Here is a 22,267-nt window from a genome sequence, read left to right as displayed (position 1 = left end):
ACAAAAGAACAACTCCTAATTAGTTTGTACAGAAAGTGTTAGGCCAAAATTCGTAGTCGTTGCTAAGCAATATTAATAGAATCATGGACTCGTTTGGATCTTCCGGCGAATTTTTCAAAATGGCCGAGCAAAACGGACAACGCGTCTGTATACAATTTTGTGCCAAACTCGGTAAATCACCATTAGATACCTTTCAAATGTTGCATACAGCTTTCGGGGATGAGTCCCTATAGAAAACACAAGTCTATGAATGGCACAAACGGTTTAAAGAAGGAAGAGAAGAGGTTGAAGACGATAAACGCTGTCGAGCTCCAACATCACGAAGGACTGTCACTGCTATTGACACTGTAAAGGCTATAGTCCACGCTGATTGCTGTGTTACTATACGAGAAGTAAGCCAACAAACTGGGCTTTCTTTGGGTACTATTCATAAAATATTAAAAGATGATCTTAACATGCATAACGTAGCTGCAAAGTTTGTTCCACGTTTGCTGAATGATGATCAAAAGCAGAGAAGAATTGACATTTGTAGCGAACTTAAGACAGCAGTACTGCATGATCCCGACTTCCTAAAAACAGTTATAACAGCTGATGAAAGCTGGGTGTATGGGTACGACCCTGAAACCAAAATGCAGAGTTCACAGTGGAAGTCACCTGAGTCTCCTAGACCAAAGAAGGCGAGGATGTCACAGTCAACGATCAAAACGCTTCTGGTTGTTTTCTTTGACATTGATGGAATAGTACACAAAGAATTCTTACCTCCAGGAACTACTGTTAATCAGTATGATTACAGAGTTATCTTAAGGCGCTTGAAAGAAAGTATCAGGCGCAAAAGACCAGCTTTAGCAAAACCAGGTGGTTGGAGGTTACCTCATGATAACGCCCCAGCACACACATCTTTGACTGTGAATGAATTCTGTGCCAAACACTCCATCTCTATTGTGCCTCATCCCCCGTACTCACCAGACCTTGCTCCCTGTGACTTCTAGTTGTTTCCAAAGTTAAAATTTTCCCTTAAGGGTAAACGATTTGAAGACATCGAATCAATTAAAAGAAATACAACTTCGGAGTTGCGGACCCTGAAGAAAGCGGACTTCTGTCACTGCTTTGAGCAATGGCAGCGGCGTTGGACTAAATGTATAGACTCTTAAGGAATGTATTTTGAAGGAGACTAAGTTAGTTTGTTTGTAGAACTATCTATATTGCAACAATACAGCCATTCCTAAAACTTGTTGATCAGACCTCGTATGCTGAATAAAAGTTTATACTAATAGTGAGTATAACACTAAAGATGAATATTTGCTCCCGCCTATGTACTTTTCACAAAATTACCAATATGGAATTCTTACTTGAGAGAGATTGGGAATCGTGTTTCATCAAAACGTTATGAAATGTCTTTAGCGAACCACATTTCGGCATCTTTGTTATTTCGACGCATGTAATAAGTACCCTGACTGCAAAATTGGAACTTGGGCAAAAATATTTATGAATTTTTATGGCGAAATAAAACTTGTATGATGAGGTAAAAACCTCACCATGTTTACGTTTGTAAGGTGAAAATATGGTATATTAGAGTAATCATATCCTAAGGGTACACAGTAATTGAGAACCTAACATTCCAAGTCATAACGGTATAACATGCCAATTAAAGAAAAACATTGTGCGCCACAATGAGAACCTGCACGTGGTGGCTCCAAACCATTTCAGCTTTCTTCTACATTGTAGTAAAGGTTAAAGCACTGCCAAGCACTAGGAGTTGTTTAGTTAGGTTAAAAATTAGTGTCGCCAGTGCACAGGTCATGACTACCGAAGTGCAAAGCTTCAATTCAGCATCTCCAAGTCAGGTTTAATGGCAAAGATTGACGATTAAAAAACTTTTGCCAGCTATACTTTGTAAAAAACACTGTGGGTATGTTTTACTTTAGCAAATAAGAATATTACTCATGAAAAAGATAATTTGAGTATGCACTGCATTTCAGCTTTCTGCTAGTATATTTGGCACACTGTCAAAAGATTATCTAGGCATAACATGTCAGGAGCTATCTCTGTGAATTACTCCATTAGGTTGAATCCTACTCGCTTTGTCAGGCCATCATGTTTCGTCAATTTTAATCTTGAAACATTTTAGCCATAAGACTTCCTCTACTATAAAAAACGACTACAATGGAAGAATAATGCTGATACTTTCTATAGTGAAAACGTTTAAAATTCTGTTTATGTTTATCCGTGAGAAAGTGAAACTAAATCTACAACAACCCCTCCGTGCTAACATTGTTAGGAGACCAGCAGTAGATGTGAGTCAATAAATACTGATGATTTAAGAATAATAAATACAAATGATTGTCAAATGGCTGATGATTTGAAATACATAGAAATACCATAACAAGGGCTTTTTTCTAATCTTCCTTTATTGAATATAATAACATACTCAGTTAATGAACTAGTAATATGAAATTGAACTTAATATATACAACAACATAATATTTGTGTTTTGAATGCGTTAGTTGATATGAAACAGGAAGTACTAAAAACAAAAAACATCTAGGTAAATAATTAAATTGAAGTTATTGTTGATAAAGCTAGTACAATGTCAAATCGACATATAATGTAATTTAATGAACTTGTGTACTAATATCAACGCTATGTCAGCTTATTGCAAGGCAGCCAAGCCATATTCACATATTTAGTCAACAGGAAGCATTATCTGGTAAAGTTACTACTGGTAATAATCTTAGATCGCTGTTCTTAAAGCATGAATAGCTTTATGATGAGGATTAAAAGTTGTCAATATGCATGTTATTATTAATTGATTTGCTGGAATATTAGATAAAAACCAAAAATCTTATAATATTTCAAATTTTCTTCATGAACAAACCAATCATAATGAGCAAAGTAAAGGCGAAGGAAGACAACTTTTGATGATGGAAACATTAGACTTATGTGTACCGCTAATCAGTCTTTCTCCTGAGCAGTAAACAGCTACATATCAACCATTCTCACAACATGGGTACGTCTCTCTTACTATTTTTAGAGTAGCTTATAGCTTTTTATAAGAAAGATATGGCAGCAATTCAGACTGATGAAGCAACAGCTATGGTTGTAGCTGGAAGACTGCTATGTTATTTCTATTCCAGTTAGCTACAATGAATCTGTCTCCAGATATGTCCATGTCATGCACCCAACCACTATCAATAGCTTTGTCTGTCAGCTCTGAGACCGCCTTACCTACAATATAATAAGAATAATCAACAGTCTTAGCATTCTCCTGATTTCAATACTGTTTAATATAATTTAATATAATTTATTTGAAGTTTTAAACTGTTTTCTTCAGTCACTAACTAGAAAAACTAGTCGAAGAGTTATCCTTCCGCAAGAAAAAATATCAATCACTGCACTGCCAAAGAACTTCACCAATGCTCCTTATAGCTAATTAGTTAGGGTGTCTTGAAAGACCGTTTGGTTAAAGTAAATGTTTCATCAAAGTTTTAAGCCTACAATCTGTAACTTCACTCATGGCTGCAGAACAAATCTCTATAAAGTTGTATTCGCTATTTCCTTACATTTTATTATAAGAAATTATTCCGCTCAAAGTCACACTTCAAAATTATCACTTCCTCAGCTATGCCTTACTTTATTGAGTTATTTTTACACTAAGCTGACAGTACAGCTTTAGCCTCATTGTTAGAGATCAGGTCTCAGCTTACTAGACGGGCTGCCCTTTCAAAGGCCCATCTTGCAGAATAAAAATAGACTGAGTACCACCTGACTAGAGTACGAACTTATTGTCAATAACTAGTTCCTCATATCCAGTGTCGTATAGTTTAACAGAGTCCCGCGACCAACAGAAGCGTATACGGGAGCTCGCTCGATTCCAAACAAACAAGCCATGCCTACTATTTTTATATAAGTTATAATGGAGAGGCCGCAACATTAATCAACAAAAAAATACTCCCATTAGCAGTCGCTTTAAAATTGATTGTTGTATCATGAACCATTTGAAAGGAAACAAAATTTCCTACAATAAGCTGCTAATAACGTTTTTGTAAAAATGTAAAGTAAATGCAAAAAAGAGCGGTATTGAGAGCGAGGTATGAATATTCCCTTAGAGATCAGTATGTCGATCGGGTTTGTTTGGAATCAGACGTTTTTGTTTCCGGTTTTGGTCGCGAGACTTTTTAAAGCTATATGACTCTGCCAGTACAGAGCTCTATAACTTCACAGAGTTTCGCTGCTAACGGATGCGCATATCGGAGCTCGCACGGCTCCAAACAAACAAGCCGCGCCCACTATTGTTTTATATAAGTTATAATGGAGAGGCCGCAACACTAACCAACATAAAATACTCCCATTGGCAGTCGCTCTGAAAATGATTGTTGTATTATACACCATTTGAAAAAAGACCAAATTCCCTACAAGAAACTACAAATGATTTTTTATAATAAAGTAAAGTAAATGCAAAAGAGTGAGATGTTGAGAGCGAGGTAAGAATATTCCATTCGAGATCAGTATGTCGATCGGGTTTGTTTGGAATCAAGCGTTTTTGTTTCCGGCATTTGGTCACGGGACTCTGTGAAACAATACGGTTCTGCTCATATTATGCTACTTCTTACAGTCACAGGAAGGTTGGCATGGTGCCAAATACCAGCTATCAGGGGAGCCAATGGCAGAGAGTAAACATATTGATAGAAACTATAGTAGTGACCAGCAGTTACAAAACTGACTGATATGGGTAAGCAAGCAATTATACAAGCTTCATTGACAAAATAAAGTGAAGTTGTTTATAAAAATATTAGTATTATGAATATAATATTACACTTAATCTATTTTACTTAAACAAGCCGCCAGACAAGGTGGGCTTGTCTAACACTGAGTTCAAACGTTACAGAAAGAAAAAATATGAATTTACAGAACGACCGAAAACCAAATTAATTTAGTTTTATTTAATTTGTTTATAGTAGCATTAAAAGAACCACTGCCTTTTTTACCATACCATCATAAGCAAGAATAAAGTAAAAGGCAATTTTTTCATTAAAAACTTAATATTATAAATGTTTTTGTTTTTCTTCATTGAAATTATGTCCCTCAACACCTTTGGAACACATTGTATGTGCCTCTAATTTCCCATCTCGTAACAGGACTGTCCATAGTTTTATGTACAACTTTGAGACCTGATGATGGCACAGGATATTATACTAGTAAATTATATGATATTCAGTTGATCAGCGATAGTATACTGATTGTGCAGACAAATCCTAAACAATTGGCTAATTATGGATAAATAGTGAAAATTATACAGTTACTCTAAATCATGAGCTGATACTAAGTCTATAGCAAGTAGACTATCAGAGCTCTCTATTATTATGTATAGTGTTTAATTTCACTATGAAAAGTAGTCAGGGTAGCATTACATGGGTTTACATAAGCACTATGTATCTACTAGTATATCTATCAAATACTAGATTGTACAGCTAATTTGTCAGCACAACTGCTCACACCTATTCTGTAAATCATTTATAAATACACCAACCAGTTGAACTATCCAGGATTCTCAGAGTGCTGCTGGCAGATGCTGCCAACAGGACATATCTCTCTCCATAGGAGGCTACACCTAGTGGATGAGGAACATCTTTACAAGTCCAAAGCAGCTGACCTTGAGATATGTCTATCAAGCAGACTTGAGATGAGCCATAGTCAGACACAACAACCTTGTCTGATCCTGAAACACAGAGTGAGACAAAATATTGGCTAAGCTGAGGACAATAAATGTCTTTGAGTTTATTCCCTGTCAGTGAGTAGATGATGAGAAGCTTGTTATTTCTGTCTGGAGCAACTACTTTATCACAAGTGATGGATAGTCCTGTGAAAATGTTATCATTGTCATTGTGAGTCCAGGAAGTGACTTGCTTTCCCTGCTGATCATGCACATAGATGGTCCAAGGATTACCATACACTGTTGTATATAGTCTGTCTTTGTAGACCTCCATTGCCCCAGGGTAGTTGTAGAATGTAGTGAATGAGCCTTTTACTTGGTAGTTGCTGTCAATTGTAGCTACTGTTTTATTCCTCATTCCAGTTAATATTTGAGAGTTCCAGACTTTAGTTGAACAAGGAAATGATGGTAAAGAGACTGTGTGAAGGAGTTTGAGGGACTTTGGAAGAGGATTACAAGGTCGAAGCTTCAGCTGCTCATCAATTAAAAACCCGTCGGTGGAGACAACTTCTAGCATTACCTCACAGCTACCACCTGTGAATAAGGGAAAATGCATTGTATAATAATGCATGCAATAAATAATGTTTGAGTGTGAGCACTAATAGTGGATATGAAGATGCAAGTCAAGTGAACACTCAGACTGCACCGTCATAATTGTATTTATACAAAGTTTGTAATTCTGAAGTATACAAATTTTTTTTGTTATTCAGAACCTGCTTCCAAAAACATTTAAGCAAAAAATTCACGTATTTTTATTATTTTTTGATATAGTTTTTTGTTTTAATATAATTTAAAAGAAGTGTTTTACCAATTATTCTACATTTTAGCTTGATCATAAAAACTAATTAAAAAACTTGTCACTATTGATTTATTGTCATTATTTCAATTTAATTATTTTAGCTACTCTGATGCTACAAAACATTTACATTAATCACAAGGCAGCATGGCATCCATGTATAGCCATCTCTAAGGCTCGGCATAGAAAAATTCAACAGTACTTATATATATATATATACAGTCACACTTCAACTTACGAGCATAATGCGTTACGAGCCTGAGCTCGTATGTCAATTTACTCGCATGTTGGTGCAATTTATTTATAAATAAAACAATTAAATATATATTGATTGGTTTCCATACTCTAAAAAAGCAAATAAAACACTCAAAACAAGATATTGTAACAGAAAGAACATGTTGGTTATTGTCCTTACATACTACATGCTTTTAAAAAGCAACAAATAAAAAATAATGCAAGAAAATGTGTACAATTAAAATGTAAAATTAAATACATACAGTAGCAGTTAATACTCGCATTTGCCAGGGAGGGAGATATAAGTTATCCTTTGTGACAACATTTGACTTTGATAAATTTGGATTTTATATAAGTGTTAAAAGACAAACTTAAAAGCAAACCTAAAAGCAAACTTTCATTTTCAACTAAACGTAATTAACAATTTTTCGACGTTCATAGTTTGAAGTTTCTCGCCGGTTAGCGAGAAAATTTTCATTTTTTTTTGTTTCAGGATGAGAGGGTGTTTTAAGATAAACCTAACTAAGGACGTTTGCCTTTGTCACCCTTGCAACATGTTGTCATTAGGACGAACACAGGCGTCATCACAATTGGTTAATGCACGACCACTAGCCAGCTTGTCCAAATGTCTATTAAACAGTTTGGATAGATAGCGCCGGCCTTTTCACATAGCATCGTTTCAGTTACGCTGTCACCGGCCAATTGTTTGTCCACTGCCATCAGTGGTCGTGAAGATCGCGGCACCGTTTAGAAACTATGGTTAGTCATTTTGCGAACTAAATGCCCTGAATATAATCCTTCTGTTTGATAATTATGAGTTTCTGTATTTTTGTCATATTGCCGAGCTAGCTCAATCACGCATACACATTTCGCGTATTTTTCAATATTTTTCCGTTTAATATCAATTGTTATCATTTGCTTTTTCTTTGTATTATCTTTCATTTTACTGGCAAACTTTTGGTCTATGCACAGTACGTTTAATTCACATAATTCTGCACAGAAAATCGTGCACAAAAACACGGTACAACAGTATAACCTGAGCAGTTGTATAATACAGAGTGATGCTGTTCTCATAAAACACCTCCGGCATACATGGCAACTGGCTCAAGTGCTCATATCTCAAACATGGCTCGTATGTTAGTGCTAAGTGCTATGTGCTATGTTAGTGCTGGCTCGTATCTAAAGTTTTTCGTACGTTGGAGCACTCGTAAGTTGAAGTATTACTGTATATATATATATATATATATATATATTTATATATATATATATATATATATATCTATATATATTTATATATATATATATCATAAAGACTTAGTAAATGTATAAAGATTATGATAAATATAGTGTGTAGCACTGAATTCAGGTTTGCTTCCCATATTTAAGTCTAAGTCAAACCAGATCCATATGCTGTCTTATATCCCAATTATAATGCCTATCCCAACTAACAACAACATTTTGGGATGTTACGTAATATTATTGTAAAAATAAATTCCAAGCAAACAATTTTATAATGTTCTACAAACGTTATCTGATGATCATTGTAGAATTATGTTCAAACCATGTCACAGGAATATTGTGCAGAATGTTGTGCAAAAATATTATCACATCATTCGGTAGAGTGTTGCATTCACAAACTTTGCTAACGTTATCATAACATTGGTAGAGAACATTAATATAGAATGTCCCAGCTCTAGAATGATTGAGTGTAAACATCCATACAACATTCTGAAGTAGCAATCCGTTAACATCGCTTATACATTCATTTGAAGGTAAAAATTATGTAACACTCAAACATTCCAGTTATGTTGCATGTCAATGTTACATATACATTTATGCACAAACGTTCCAGGGTAACATCCCTGGAACATTGCTGAGACATTCAATAGGAGTGTTCTCTAACAATGTTATGATAACATTGGCAAAGCTTATTTCTTTAGCGTTCTAGCTAGAATGTTACAAAAAATGCATGGTTTTTTTAAGTTGTCACCCTTTAATAATGAAAGATTATTTAAAATGAAGCTAATTAAGTTTTATACACTTTTTCATTAGAGATTTAAAAACAAACTAAATATTGTAGAAAAACATTTTTATTTTAAATGATTCATGTAAAGAAAAACAAAAGTCATAACAAAATACAATTTTCGCACTTGATAAGAAATATTGCAAAATGGCAAGGTTCCATTAGCTCTAATGGTGCATCAGAATGTGGATTTTAATACCTAAAAGGGTGAGACATACTTTACAACTAATTAGATGGCCATCATTTAATTATGTTATACACATGTTTTGTGTTACTAATATGATACACTAATACCAAATAAATATATAACAATATGACATCTGCAAAGGAATATTAAATGTGGTTGGCTGAACAAACAGAATAGGCAATTGTATGTGCATTCACATTCAAACTTTTAATGACCATTATAGCTTAACTAAGATTTGCAGGGTAAGGTGTGATCAGTGCATATTACCAATGTTATAAATATGTTATAGGAATATTTGAAAATGCACAGCTTTTACATCCCATCAAAGTTTTAAGCGTAACCATCATGGGATGTTAGCTAATAACTGCAATATTGTGTGAATGTTATGCTAGATCATTTGCTGAACATTTCAGCAACATAGTCCCACAACATTGATGGAACGTTGTGGGAAATACGTTCCAGCAACATATTTCCTGCAATGTTGTGAGAAATACATTCCAGCAATGTATTTCCTACAACATTGCTGGAACGTATTTCCCTTACTGTTCCAACAATGGGAATACGTTCGAACAATGTATTTCCCACACTGTTGCCGGATCGTTGAAAATGTGTGTACCAATAATCTCATGAAAAAAATGCAATGAAAAATTTCTTGAACTTTTCGAAACATTCCGGGAACGTAAAAATGTTTTTTGGGATAAGGTACGCGTCATGGAAAGCATCACAAGCTATGAAAAGGCAGTTTTCTATGAAAGCAAAAATAGTATGAGGTGATTTTTTTTTAAAATTATGGTCTGTTAATCTTGACAATAATTAAACTAATTATCATGCAGTAACTATATTTGCTCATTTGCAGGAATAGGTTATAACGATACAGTAGTTATGATAACAACAGGACACTGATCAGTACATGCGTGAAGAACTTTGCGAGAAAGGCAATATACCCCAGCGTGCCCTCGAGTTACTCTGACGATGTTATATAATTTATTTGCCCCTCAATGTAGAACGCAGGGAACTTGTTCGCATTATGAAACCGGAGGCAGATGAATGACACAACTTTAGCAACGAATAAGTTGACGTTCAGCAAAACAATTAAAAATACATGCTAAAACTTAGTACACGTACATGTTTGATAAGCTAAATTCATTTATGGTAAACTCAACCTATACGCTCTATGCTTACTTCAAAGGTAAAAAATCCATACAGTATGTACTGGAGATATTACATTGTAATGCTACATTTTTTGGCAAATCTAAACTCCTAAACACACTAAAATTACTGTATGGAACTATAGTTACTACAGCTCAAATGCTATTTTGAAACCATTTTAATATGTACAGTACATATATTGAGCTTCATGATTTTTTTACAGGGTTTTCACATTAAATATTTACTTTGGGTTTTCATTGCCCTCCATACAAAATGCTTGCCTTGGGATGCCCATACTGGAAGAAATTAAAACTACAGTCAAACATGGATAACTCGGCCACGGATAGCTCGAAAACATGGTTAATTCGAACAGTTTCTTTGGTCCGTTCCCACGTAATGATAAATTGCTATAGATAACTCGAACTCAACACTGTTAATTCGAACTGTTTTTTTGCCCAACGGCTACCGAAACGGTTGTTATCGCTTTAGAAAATCACTTTATTCAAAGCCATAGAAGTAAACCTCATATTTTCGTAATTCATAAGCGTTGTTATTACCACCATCGGCAAAATAATTTTGTCAACGACTTTTCTAAAGGTTTGGTCAAATTTGATTTATACTGCTATACGATTAATAGCACGGGCTTGCCGGGTCACGCGCGCAAGGATTTTCGCCACGCACATACAAAACAAAAACAGCATGTTGTTTTGTATGTGCGTGGCGAAAATCTTTGAGTGCGTGACCCGGCTAGCTCGTGACGAATATTTTTTCGACGTTGATTCCGTGTTGAATCAACGTCGGAATGTTGAATGTTTAAAACGTCTTAAGAATTGTTTTTATTAAACGTATACGTGTCTTAGCTAAAAAAACTATTCATCGTTTGACCTAAACACAGAATACGTGTGTACATTCAATAAGTATCCATTCAAAAAGCGTGAGTGATATACAATGTACCGTTAAACCTCGTAAAACTTTTAATTGAACTGCCTCGGAGTGTTGCTGTTAACGAATCCCAGGTAAAGTAAGGGATTTTTCTTTGGTAACTTTTTCTTGAAGTTGCATAAACTTCAAGAAAAGTCGGCAAAATTGATCGTGGGTAAAACGCTCAAAAGAAAAAGATGTCTTTTCTTTTGAGCATTTCAACAACGATCAAGTTTTGCCAATGTCAATCTAAAAAAACGTCCTGGCAATAACATCACCTCAAACATAAAACCAATCTCAAGTGATAGAAAAATCTCTATACTTTTTGATAAAAACGTTTTAAACTTTACATTAGAAGCATTTAATTTGAAACAAGCCATTTGTGCTTTTGATTTATAGTATAGTTTGCATATGTACATGTATCTACTAATAAATAAGTAAATACATGGACTTGTGACAGTGCTCTGATAACTTGAACGCTCTGATAATTCGAACACTTTTGCTCGGTCCCTTGAAGTTCGAGTTATCCATGTTTGACTGTATATGTAAGGGTCCACTTTATTATAATAGTAGTTCATGACAGGAATCTAAAGCTCACTTAAACCCTGTTGTATGAAAGCATGAGCAAAAACTACAGATTAATGGTTTTTCAGACCACTCAACCATCTTCAGTCAGCTACTAAAGAATCTTACATGTGTAATCAAATTCAAAACTGGTCCGATGAACAAAGTATACCAAGGAATAACATAAAGTGGGATTTGTTAGATAATTATACTTTGGGTTAATTATAAATAATATAATGTAATATAGTTTATTATATTGTTATAAGTATAATATTATAATGTAATAAGTATAATGTATAATAGCAAAATGTAAGAAGCCCCAATGTTAAACAAAATAGTGTAATTAAGTGATAATGTTAACACATTGATGAAGTTAATAATAAAATATTGATAAAATAAAATAATAACAATATAGCTGAGTAGTATATAGTATTTACCGTAGTAATATATATTGTGCATCTATAGTTTAGCACAACATTGTGTAATAAAACATATGATAATGAAACACATCATCATAAAATAAAATACAATGCACAGTAACACAAAACAGCATTTATATTTTATACTAAACTGTTACAAAATATACTAAATTAAGTCTTTGTTAGTGGAAGATTGTGTGACTTGTTTCTACTTATTAGTTTGTGTCACTATAAGTTTTTGTGTCTCCAGGTTTATGCATGAAGCTTACTTCCTAATCTTATTGTTTATTTTTTTTCAAAATTCAAATTATCCAATACAAACTGCTACTGCTGACATCGGAAACCATTATTTTGTACTATATTGAAAGAGTTATTCACATTGGAACTCTTTGATAACTGTCTTTACTGACTGGTTACCTCAACAGCTTTGTTTACTTTTGTGACTTTGTTTGTGGAGATCACCATTTGGATCTACTTAAACTCATGGCATACCATGAGCTGGGTAGTGTGGATTAGAACAGTGTTTGTGTATAGCCAAGACTCTTGTGGTGCTGCTTTACCAGTCTTCATAAAAACACTTCTAATTTGTGTTTAGTTAATAAAATAGACTATTATTCCTAAACCTTTACAAACAGAAAAAATACTCTGTTCACAGAAAACATCCTTACAGCAAACTGTACATAGTTTCATTTTGCAAAAATGCTTTTAACAACTTTTTTTCTTTGCCTTCTCAGAATCATTACAGCTTCAGAAGTTTCACCTTTGAGTTTAGATGATTATCATCTCTTGAGTAGTGGTACTAAGGAAATTACTTTATTTATTTTTTCTTAGCAAAAAATAACAACAAGGAAGGAAATCGACAATACACAGTTATCCATTATGTTACTATCTGCCAAACTATGAATGGAAAGTGCTGGATATCTGAAGTAAGCAAACCTTCCTGGATACTGGTATACTCCTAGACAAAAAGCAGAGAAAAATGATCTTGTAACATAACATGATAATAATAATAATAATAATAATAAGGTCATAAACAATAGGAGGTATATTAATTATAACCTGTGAAGCTTGAAATATGTTCAGCTTGTCATTTACGGTGTCAGCAAAAAGTGCTGAAAAAGTCTAAACTCATTCTGCATCACATTTTTAGGTTTTTGTTGAATAAGCTGATGAAGATTTTAATGCTGATTATCTTGGTATTAATTATACTATGGTGTCAATTATTTGACGTTGCAAAATAGGAGAAAACTTAAATGTTTTTTTTTAATATAACGAGTTATGAGAATGATAAATTGAATGATTATGAGGATTACGATGATATACTAAAAACCTAATCGTCTCAGTAAAATAAAAATTGAGTAAGAGTAATTAATGGTTTACAGTAGCTAAGAATAGTTAAGAAGCGTTTAGGTTATAAGGTTATTAGTATAAAACTGTTAGCATATGTCTGCTATTATAAATTAGTTAATTAGTTCATTAATACTAATAGCATTTGTAATAGTGTAAAACAGCTTACATTTGTCTTTCACTTTGCTGAGTGAAGGTAGGTTTATTGATGGTAGAACCTCATCAACCAGCTGTTGTATGATGTTTTTAGTATCACTGTAGCTTGAGACAATGTCACACTGTAGAACAATAGGAAACATCTCAATGATTCTAAACCCATTATAAATAGTAAAATATTCTACAGCTTAAGATCTATCAGACTTGTTCATTCACAAACACATGTAACACATCTAGAAATTTCAGGTATATATTTTATGGCCCAAACTTGACTTGCAGTTTGGTAATTTTCACAAATTTCTAGCCGTAAGCTGAACATTGCCAGGGAGTTAGATTTTTACAGACTAAATTAGTTTTTTTATTTGATAAACTTATAGACTTGATAGCCTAAGGCTTACTGCTAAAAACATATTAAGATTCACGCAATACCAATTAAATTTTTGGCACAAAGTGTTGCACTGCATTTACGACAACCGTCAATGAACCAATCAGTTGAAGCAAATGCTCTTAACACATGAGAAGGTGCGTTCTTGAGTTTGTGATTAAATAGATAAACGCCTGTCTATCTGAAAAATAAAATTTTTAAAGTTGCCAAGTTTGACTGCATTGTTTGGAGAGGGCCTGTATTTAACAATAAACAAGTCATACACAAAACATGAAGCTCTCTCAGTCTGCTCATAAAAAGCTTCTCTAGTTTGGTAACTTGAATATGTCATGTAAGCCTAACTTTATTATTGCAACTTTTCTTCTGCTAAAACCAGAAAGCTAAAACAGATTGCCATACTTGCCATCATGTTTAAAACCGTTATACTTAGGAAATAAAACAAGCGGGTATTACAGTGGTCCATGAAACAATGTTTTGCGCAGGACTTGAACTCATGAAAATCAGCATACTATATCCCGATACCTGCATTAATGGAGTGCCTTCTGGCTTACTGCCCAGGAAATCTTTCATTTTCAATTAAATATGATGTTTAGGAGGTTGATTCTAAAGAGCTGATGAGGCTTTGAAACAAACTATTATTAAAAATATAGCAAAAAGTACAGAGCACATAGTGCCTAGAGTTTACATGGACTAACCGACAATCAATGACAAAGTAGGGTATATTAGGATAGAACATATTTTGCATTATGCTATGTGGTCTCATTAATTATTATGAATTTGCAGGTGACAGAAAATGTTTAAGTGAAATATTTATATAATTTTAATTGCCCTATAGAGGTCGAAATAACTTTAAATGCAATTATGAGTGACGAGCTTTCATAATACATATTAATGTCTGTGATTGTAACTATTGCCCTCTTATAGGATGTTTACTATGTTGATGATTTTATATATAGGGATTAATCATTCATAGCAGACATCTTTCAGTTACAAAAAATATTTATTATTTTTTTAACAAGCGAAAAGAGTTTTTGTGGGAAGAGTATCTTATGCCATATTGGTGAGCACTGATCTAAACCCTTTCAACTATGTATAGACATGGTGTGTCCATTCTAACAATAAAATAGTGTCCAATTTTATAAAACGGTTTGGGATGATCTATATCATTAATCAGTAACAAAATTGTTCTAAACAGACAACTCAATATTTTCTGTTATCTGGTTCACATTGTTAGAACTGGTCTGTCTCTCGAATTGTGACTCATTCAATAAGCTAACTTTATTGAAAGTTTATCAAAGGACTTATTGAGTTGCTAATATGTCTAACAAATGCAGCTAACATATAAGTTAGTTAACTCATCATAAATAAGTTGCAGTTCTTATCAAACAATAAATGTATGAATCTATGCCATTATTTGTTGGTCAAAGAACAGTGTCATGTTCAGAAGATCCCTTTGTTCAAAGAATCCATCGTTAATCGCTTGCACCACTTTGAGGCCTTGATACATAAGTGTAGGTTTTTTACAATGAGCTGCTCTAGTTCACTCCTTGTCTTTCTGTAGTTGCTACTGGATCTTTTTTAAACAGTGCGAAATTTTTATTAGTGCATTGAACTGTAACCTTTCCTCGTTTGTTTTTTCCTCCAGGTGCAAAAATGTGTAAACAATTACTACAGTAGTCTACTGTTCAGTGAAATGTCATAGATATTATGTATTTCTACATAATCTTTATTTTTACTTAGTGCAATTGTATTTATCATCAGTCTTTGTCTGGTAATTTCTTCACTATAGAATTTTGTAACCTAAGGTCAAACACTGTAAGTTTATAAAAAACTGTCATGGCTGGTGTACACATTTAATATTGAATGATGATTACCTTTATTGAATGAACAGTTTTCAATATGTTGCAAGAGCTGTGTGATTATACTAGCAACAATGCTGGATTATAGTCAAAAGATTCATGATCCAGTCTGATGTTTTCGTAACCATTTCTGATCAGTGAGTATTTAGTTAATTAGCCTAAGTTAGATTTACTTATATGAAATGAAAAAAATTATTTGCTTGTGTTGATGCAAAAGAAAACTTGTTTTTGCACACGCTGAGCTGAAGTTGGCATTTTCCTTTGCATTTCTTTGGCTACAATTACCAGCTGTATCAGACTAATTACATATTTGGTACAGAAGCAGCTCAAATTGTTTATCCATGAACTTCCATTGAATATCTATTCATCAGTACTACAATTTAAGTTAAGGGACGTTTTGTATTAGACAATAATCAAAATAATTTCTCAATCTACAGTATTAGTGACACATCTTCAGACTCAGAGTTTGCTCAAGTTGTTGGCCACAAGAGTTGGGGAAGAGCCCAAAAAGTACCTGTATGCATTTTACACCACATTTTGTACGGTTAAAGGATTAATGGTCATACAATTTCAAGCTGACTAGTTTAGCATTGAAGCCAACTGCTAGGTTTTGTGTTGAAAAGTTCTGGACAATTTATATGTACAAGCGATAAATATTAAGTTTTTCTGAACAGCTCAATAAAATAAAAGATAATTTAGTAGAAAATTAGTTCTTAACGTTTGACTTGCAACAAAATTCACATTACAGTTATTTGGTATCAAAAGATTCACCATGTCTTACTCTGTTGTGTTGTAGGTGCCAAATATATGGAAATATGATTACAAGTGCTTAAAAGCTCAAAAACAAAAAGCCGCCGTAGATTGGAATCTGTTTATTTCTCTGACGTAGTCATTACAATTTGGTTATTGTCTTGTCACATGATGTTCTTACATGAATTGAAAGGCCAATGAAAAGCTCAATATAAAACTTATCATAGCACTAGTATATGACAAACACTTTGGGTTTTACTGAAGACCCCATACCAAATATAGATGCTCGCTACTTAACAGTTTTGTTTCAGCTTGATCTAATTGGCAAATCGTAATCTGATCATGTGATCCATTACTTCGCAAATAATTTTTGCAGCACTCTGCGATTATCACAGGTGACCAACAGTCTCGTCATGATTATCTGACAATGATATGTACTCCCTCGAGCTAAGGTTAAAAAATTAAACCAATTTTTACGGTAAGTTATAAGATATCACTGCTAAACGTGACAGCATTACAATGACGATAAAGCAGATGTGCAAGAACAATTGAGTTGGTTTTATTGAATGTGTGAGTTTGTTTGTGAACATATTTTGACGAATAAGGTTGCATGAAAGTGTAAGCAGAAACCATCTACCACAACTACATCCCATTTTAGCCGTTTCGGGAGGGAATCCAAACTACGGCGGTCTCGTGTGGCTGCGATTAACCTTTCGGTTTTTTTAGCTTTTAAGAGCTTTTAATCACACATCCACCTATTTGGCGCTTACAACGCAATAGAGTAAGGCATGGTGAATCTTTTGATATCAAATAACTGTAATACAAATTTTGTTGCAAGTCAATCTTTAAGTGAGCTGCATGCCCTTCTTTTTCAAACTCAATACTTGGTAATATAATAATACCAAAACCTATAGACTCAAAACTATTGACTTTACTCATTCTTACCGTGATAACTTTTCGCAGCTGCACCACAAAAAACAGGCATGATGCTAATTTTATTATCAATAAATTACCTATACAAGTATTATTTTAAATACTGGTGTTAGCTAACTTTAAAAAGTAAGCGAAAATTTGCTCACATTTTTCACCTATTCAAAACTTCACTCATACCTGGTGAGAATGCTGAGCCCTGGAGTCCAATTTATGTCTGAGATTTCTCAACTGGCTCCATTTATCCAATATTTTATCTTCCAGAAAATCAGTTATGCAAGTTTTAGTCTTTAGCCGAGCTTCTTGGAAATCTTCCTCAAGTTGCTTGTATTTCAAAGTAAGTAGTTCCATCTACAAAAAAGATTTGGTATTTAGTGGATCTATATAAACAATTGGGAGCATATGGTGTGACATGATCTAATACCATGGAATGTAAATAAGCATAAAAGTGTTTTATTCTATTGACTACCAGAAAGCAAATCTTTTCATAGTGAGGTAGATGAACAACTATTCAGTTTATTCAACCTACATCTGTAAAGGAATACTTGAAGTACTATAATAACTATGAATCATATATTTAAAATTGCAGGCATTCAGAACATTTTATTAACTATTTTACAGAGTTGAAAAATCTTAATAACTCTATTGGGTTACTTCTAGTGCGTAATTTGGAAAAGAGATATTTCTCTTCCACCAAAAAGGTCAAAAACCATGCAGAGAAAATACAATTAACCTTGATACATTAAACATTTTATTTAATTGAATTATATATATTAAACTAAATATAAGGGCTATAACAGTTTTTATTGACAATATTTATGCAACTAACTACATCATATACTCAACTGATCTGATTTATCCCATAAGTGGCTCTACTCTGCCTTAGCTGGTGACAAAATAAAAAACTTAAGTGTATAGAGTTACTCGCTTTAAAGATTTATTTTAATTGAAAGCAAACTCTAATATTTTATATAGGACTTATTTTGACAATGAATTTGATAGCTATGAATTCTAACCATTTTAACCAATGTCGCTGAATGCAGCCTGACTTTAACCATCTTTTTAAAACAATGCCTAAATTATATCCAGCAAAAATAATGTGGGTGAAAACAGATAATTATTTCACTCTAAATAATATTCAGGGCTGATTATCTTTTTACTAGTTGTTAATACCTAAAGAGAAGTTAGAATTGTTTGACCAATTTTGTATTAATTTAGCTGCCAAAATTATTTTGTTATGTCATCATCTAAAATAGGAGCATGTTCAATCTAATCTTTGAGGATACATTTCCTAGAATGTCCAACCTGCTCATCTCTTTTCTTGTGTATCTTTTGTACTGACTGAGCTGTTTCCTTGTCATACTCAGCAAGTGTTTGAGAGGTGAGCTTGAAGAGTTGTTCCAAACCCTCTTCCTTCTCAATCATCCCTTTATTTAGCTTGTTGATTTCATCATTTAGCAGTAGTACAAGCTCTTCCAAAGACATCAACCGATGGTGCTCTCCTGCATAAAACTGATAACTTAGTAATTTCTTCAGCTTTCATACAATATCAACTTCATATAAAATCAACTTTGCTTTTTTTAACAAGTTATTGAATCGTCGAGCAATGTTCCTGTTGCGTCAGTCAAAGTGAAAATTGTTTGAATTAAAAGGTTGAACATATCAGAAAAAATTTAAAATCAATGATTAAGCTATGTTAATTGAGCTCAGAATAAAAAAAACTGCTTAATGTTTTATTTTAAGGCAGATAAAACATTTTAACCAGTGGATTAAATGTATATTTTCTGATAACTGAAACTAAAAATATCTGATAAATTTTATCAAAATTAGGCTCAAATAGAAATAAATCATGGCAGATGATGAGTGGATGAAATAAGCAACTGCAGGCAATAGTAAAATCAGGTTTACAGTCTAAAAAACTTATGTCTATTGCCCTTTGTGCGCCATGTTCATACTTCTACACAAATGTTTACATGATCAGCAAGTTATTTTCCTATTTCTACATAAATGTGCTGGTTTTGAGACATATGAAAATCAATGATAAATGAGCAGAATATATTTACAACATGTTACACACTTGATTTGATTTATTTACAGTAAAAACATATTTTGGTTGCTTATGACCAAAATATGCTTATGCTGTAAACAGGATACCTTTCAAATTAATAATGGTAAAATAAGTAGAAAATGCCAAAATAACACCTTTTATTTCCGGATTTCAAAAAGTTTGTAAATGTTTATTGTACTTTCAAAAATTTGCAATGGCTTCCTTAATGCAGGGGTTAAAGCCGGCATAAACACCAAAAAGTCAAATGTTCTATTTTAGAAAATTCAATAACATCGTTTTTTTATGGAAATGCATAACTCAAACTGAATTATTATTTCTATAAACAAAACTTTTGTACGTAACTATCCATTTCATATGTACTATTACAAAAAGCTACAATTATATACACTTGTCCATGTACGAAATGCTTAGAAGCACTCCTTTCGATAGAGTCCAAAGCAACATCGTAGCCGAGCGAGCTACCATAACGATCACTTTTCTCTCCGTATATTCAAAAGTCCTAAAATTTCACATCACTTTTATTATCTGAAGTATTTTGTACTGTTCAGACCAAATATCACTAACAGTCACATGATTAAATAAATTGCTATTTTGTCATTTTGAAAGTCGAGCCGATATTGAGTGGTTTTTCAAACTTTGATTTTTTTCAATGTTCAGAAGAGTCGCGAATTCTTTAGCTTTTAGCACAAGGCAAGGCCTCCCAGATAATTGGTTCATATTGTAGTTTATCGACTAGTATCTTGTTGATGATATTTAAAACTTATTAGCGTTCAGATAATTTGTTTAAAGTTAGTAGGCGACAGCTTTATAAACGTCGGCCAAAAGGAACATTAATGTCATTTTCCAACGCAACTTGTTAACACAACCGATAAACAACATTTTTAACGCTTCTCCAGACAAAGGGTTAATTCTTTAAACCCGAACACGCAGTATTTTGGGTGGGGTGTATCCGAAACCCTAACAGCTAAAACCGGCATTTACATGACTCTGCTTACCAATGTTGTAAGTAATCCAACAAACAACCAACAGATAACCAATCAAATCAATTTTGTGTACAGATTATCAGACAAAAAATCTCCTTTCTATTTTAACCGTTTTTATAAAGATATTTAAAAACTTCCTTCTTTATCACAACAATTTTTATCGGAGGGATATAAAAAAAAACTCAATATGATTCGTTTGTTGGTAGTTTATGTGGCATCGCTAAGTATTATGTAAGACAGATCATGTTAATGTTACAATTCAAAGCTTATAGTCTTTATTATAGATCACTTGCCACTAAGATAATACACAATTACATGATAACATCTTTGCTACAGAAATACAGCCAACATTATTAAATGGAACTCCATGTGAAATTTGCGACACAGAGCAAAATTTCGAGGCAACGCCCATTTACCCTCGGAGCAAGTTCCCATAGAAGAGACACATCCAAGGCAACTCATCTTTAGGCATTTTCTGCACCCCAAACTGACTGGCTTGTCAGGATGATCAGCACAGACTCTGCTTTGCTGACTCTTCAGTAGTTCATACTGCTCCATGTTTATGGTTGGATGAGCCACATCAAATTCTTCCTGGTACTCCTGATGAGACTATAATATAAAGTTTGTTATCATGTTGCCACCATTGAAGGCTGTTCTCAAGAAAGCATAAGTAGTTAAATACACAGTATTTCATTGGATTGATGCCAATATAGTTCAATGGCTAGAGGTTTTAACAATAAAGTCAAACGTAGATAAACATGAAAATGCGTTACCAAAAGCTAAATTTACTAATTACACAACTGATTGTCATGAACAGTTTGAAGAAATAAGTCTTTGGGACCTTAGCTCAAATTGAATTGCCTTGATCATTGAACAAACCGATCTTATCTAGATAGACACAAAAGTCTACAGTTTAATACAATTACTTTAAAAATCATGCCCAGCATCTTAGAAACTTTATATCTTCAGATCATTGAAAGCTTTAGGTGGTTAAAAGTTTGACCCCTTGCTAACTAACCATTTACATTGACACAGCTTGTTCAGCACTTTCAAAATATAAAACCAGTTTTTCTGTAAGTTTTGCAGCTTCTGTTAGATAACAAGAAATAAAATAGAGAGAAATTCATCTGTTTTTATTTTAGAAAACATGCACTTATGAAGTTTTAAAAGACAAAAAGACAAAAACACAAAATTATATGAAACATATTAAAAAGTCCCATACAACTGTTGTTTTACATATCCAATAGACAACAACAATGTAGAAGAGAATTTGCTGACAAGTGGATCTTCTTTCTCAATAATAGTCATATGGGTCCTGATCTCAGAAATCATGATTAAGTTGGGGCATGAAATTTAGAGTTATCTACACTAGCAGTAGGAGAAACTTCTCACAGGTATGTCACAAAAAATTGTTCGATTTTAGCTTAATTACAGCAGATGTTATGGTCAATAAACTAAATGCGCGTTCACCATTAGTGCAAAAACATAGTTCTGAGAAAACTGGAGTTAAAGTTCGATAAACAAAAACCAATCTACAATTTTGTTTGCATTTCAAAACGCCGTAGCAACAAACATCAATAAGTTTTGACAATCACCTTGATTTCTGTAATTCTATACAAAAAATTATGCTGAGTTTTAAAATCAAAACAGATTTTAGCTGGCTGTCATAGAAATAGCTGTATATTTATCAGACAATGAATTACTCATTTTTAATTTTCCAGATATTAAAAACGGTTTGGCATTATCACGGTTGTGGCACAGCCGTAGTATCACCAAAAAAACCTTA

General features: G+C 33.3%; 2 protein-coding genes across 2 annotated transcripts in view; both read right to left on the bottom strand.

The window, feature by feature from the left end:
• LOC137396257 (uncharacterized) overlaps positions 1 to 22,267 on the bottom strand; it is a 396,156-nt gene that overhangs the window by 106,626 nt on the left and 267,263 nt on the right. The window lies entirely within an intron of this gene.
• LOC137396972 (uncharacterized) lies at positions 3,040 to 6,118 on the bottom strand. The gene is made up of 2 exons (XM_068083254.1): positions 5,528 to 6,118; positions 3,040 to 3,225 (listed from the first exon to the last, which is right to left on the bottom strand). The coding sequence occupies exons 1-2, from the start codon at positions 6,066 to 6,068 to the stop codon at positions 3,092 to 3,094; spliced, it is 675 nt and encodes a 224-aa protein (XP_067939355.1). The 5' UTR covers positions 6,069 to 6,118; the 3' UTR covers positions 3,040 to 3,091.

Source organism: Watersipora subatra, chromosome 5, assembly GCF_963576615.1.
Source record: "Watersipora subatra chromosome 5, tzWatSuba1.1, whole genome shotgun sequence".
Classification (NCBI taxonomy): Eukaryota; Metazoa; Bryozoa; class Gymnolaemata; order Cheilostomatida; family Watersiporidae; genus Watersipora; species Watersipora subatra.
This window is presented reverse-complemented; position numbering and strand designations above follow the sequence as displayed.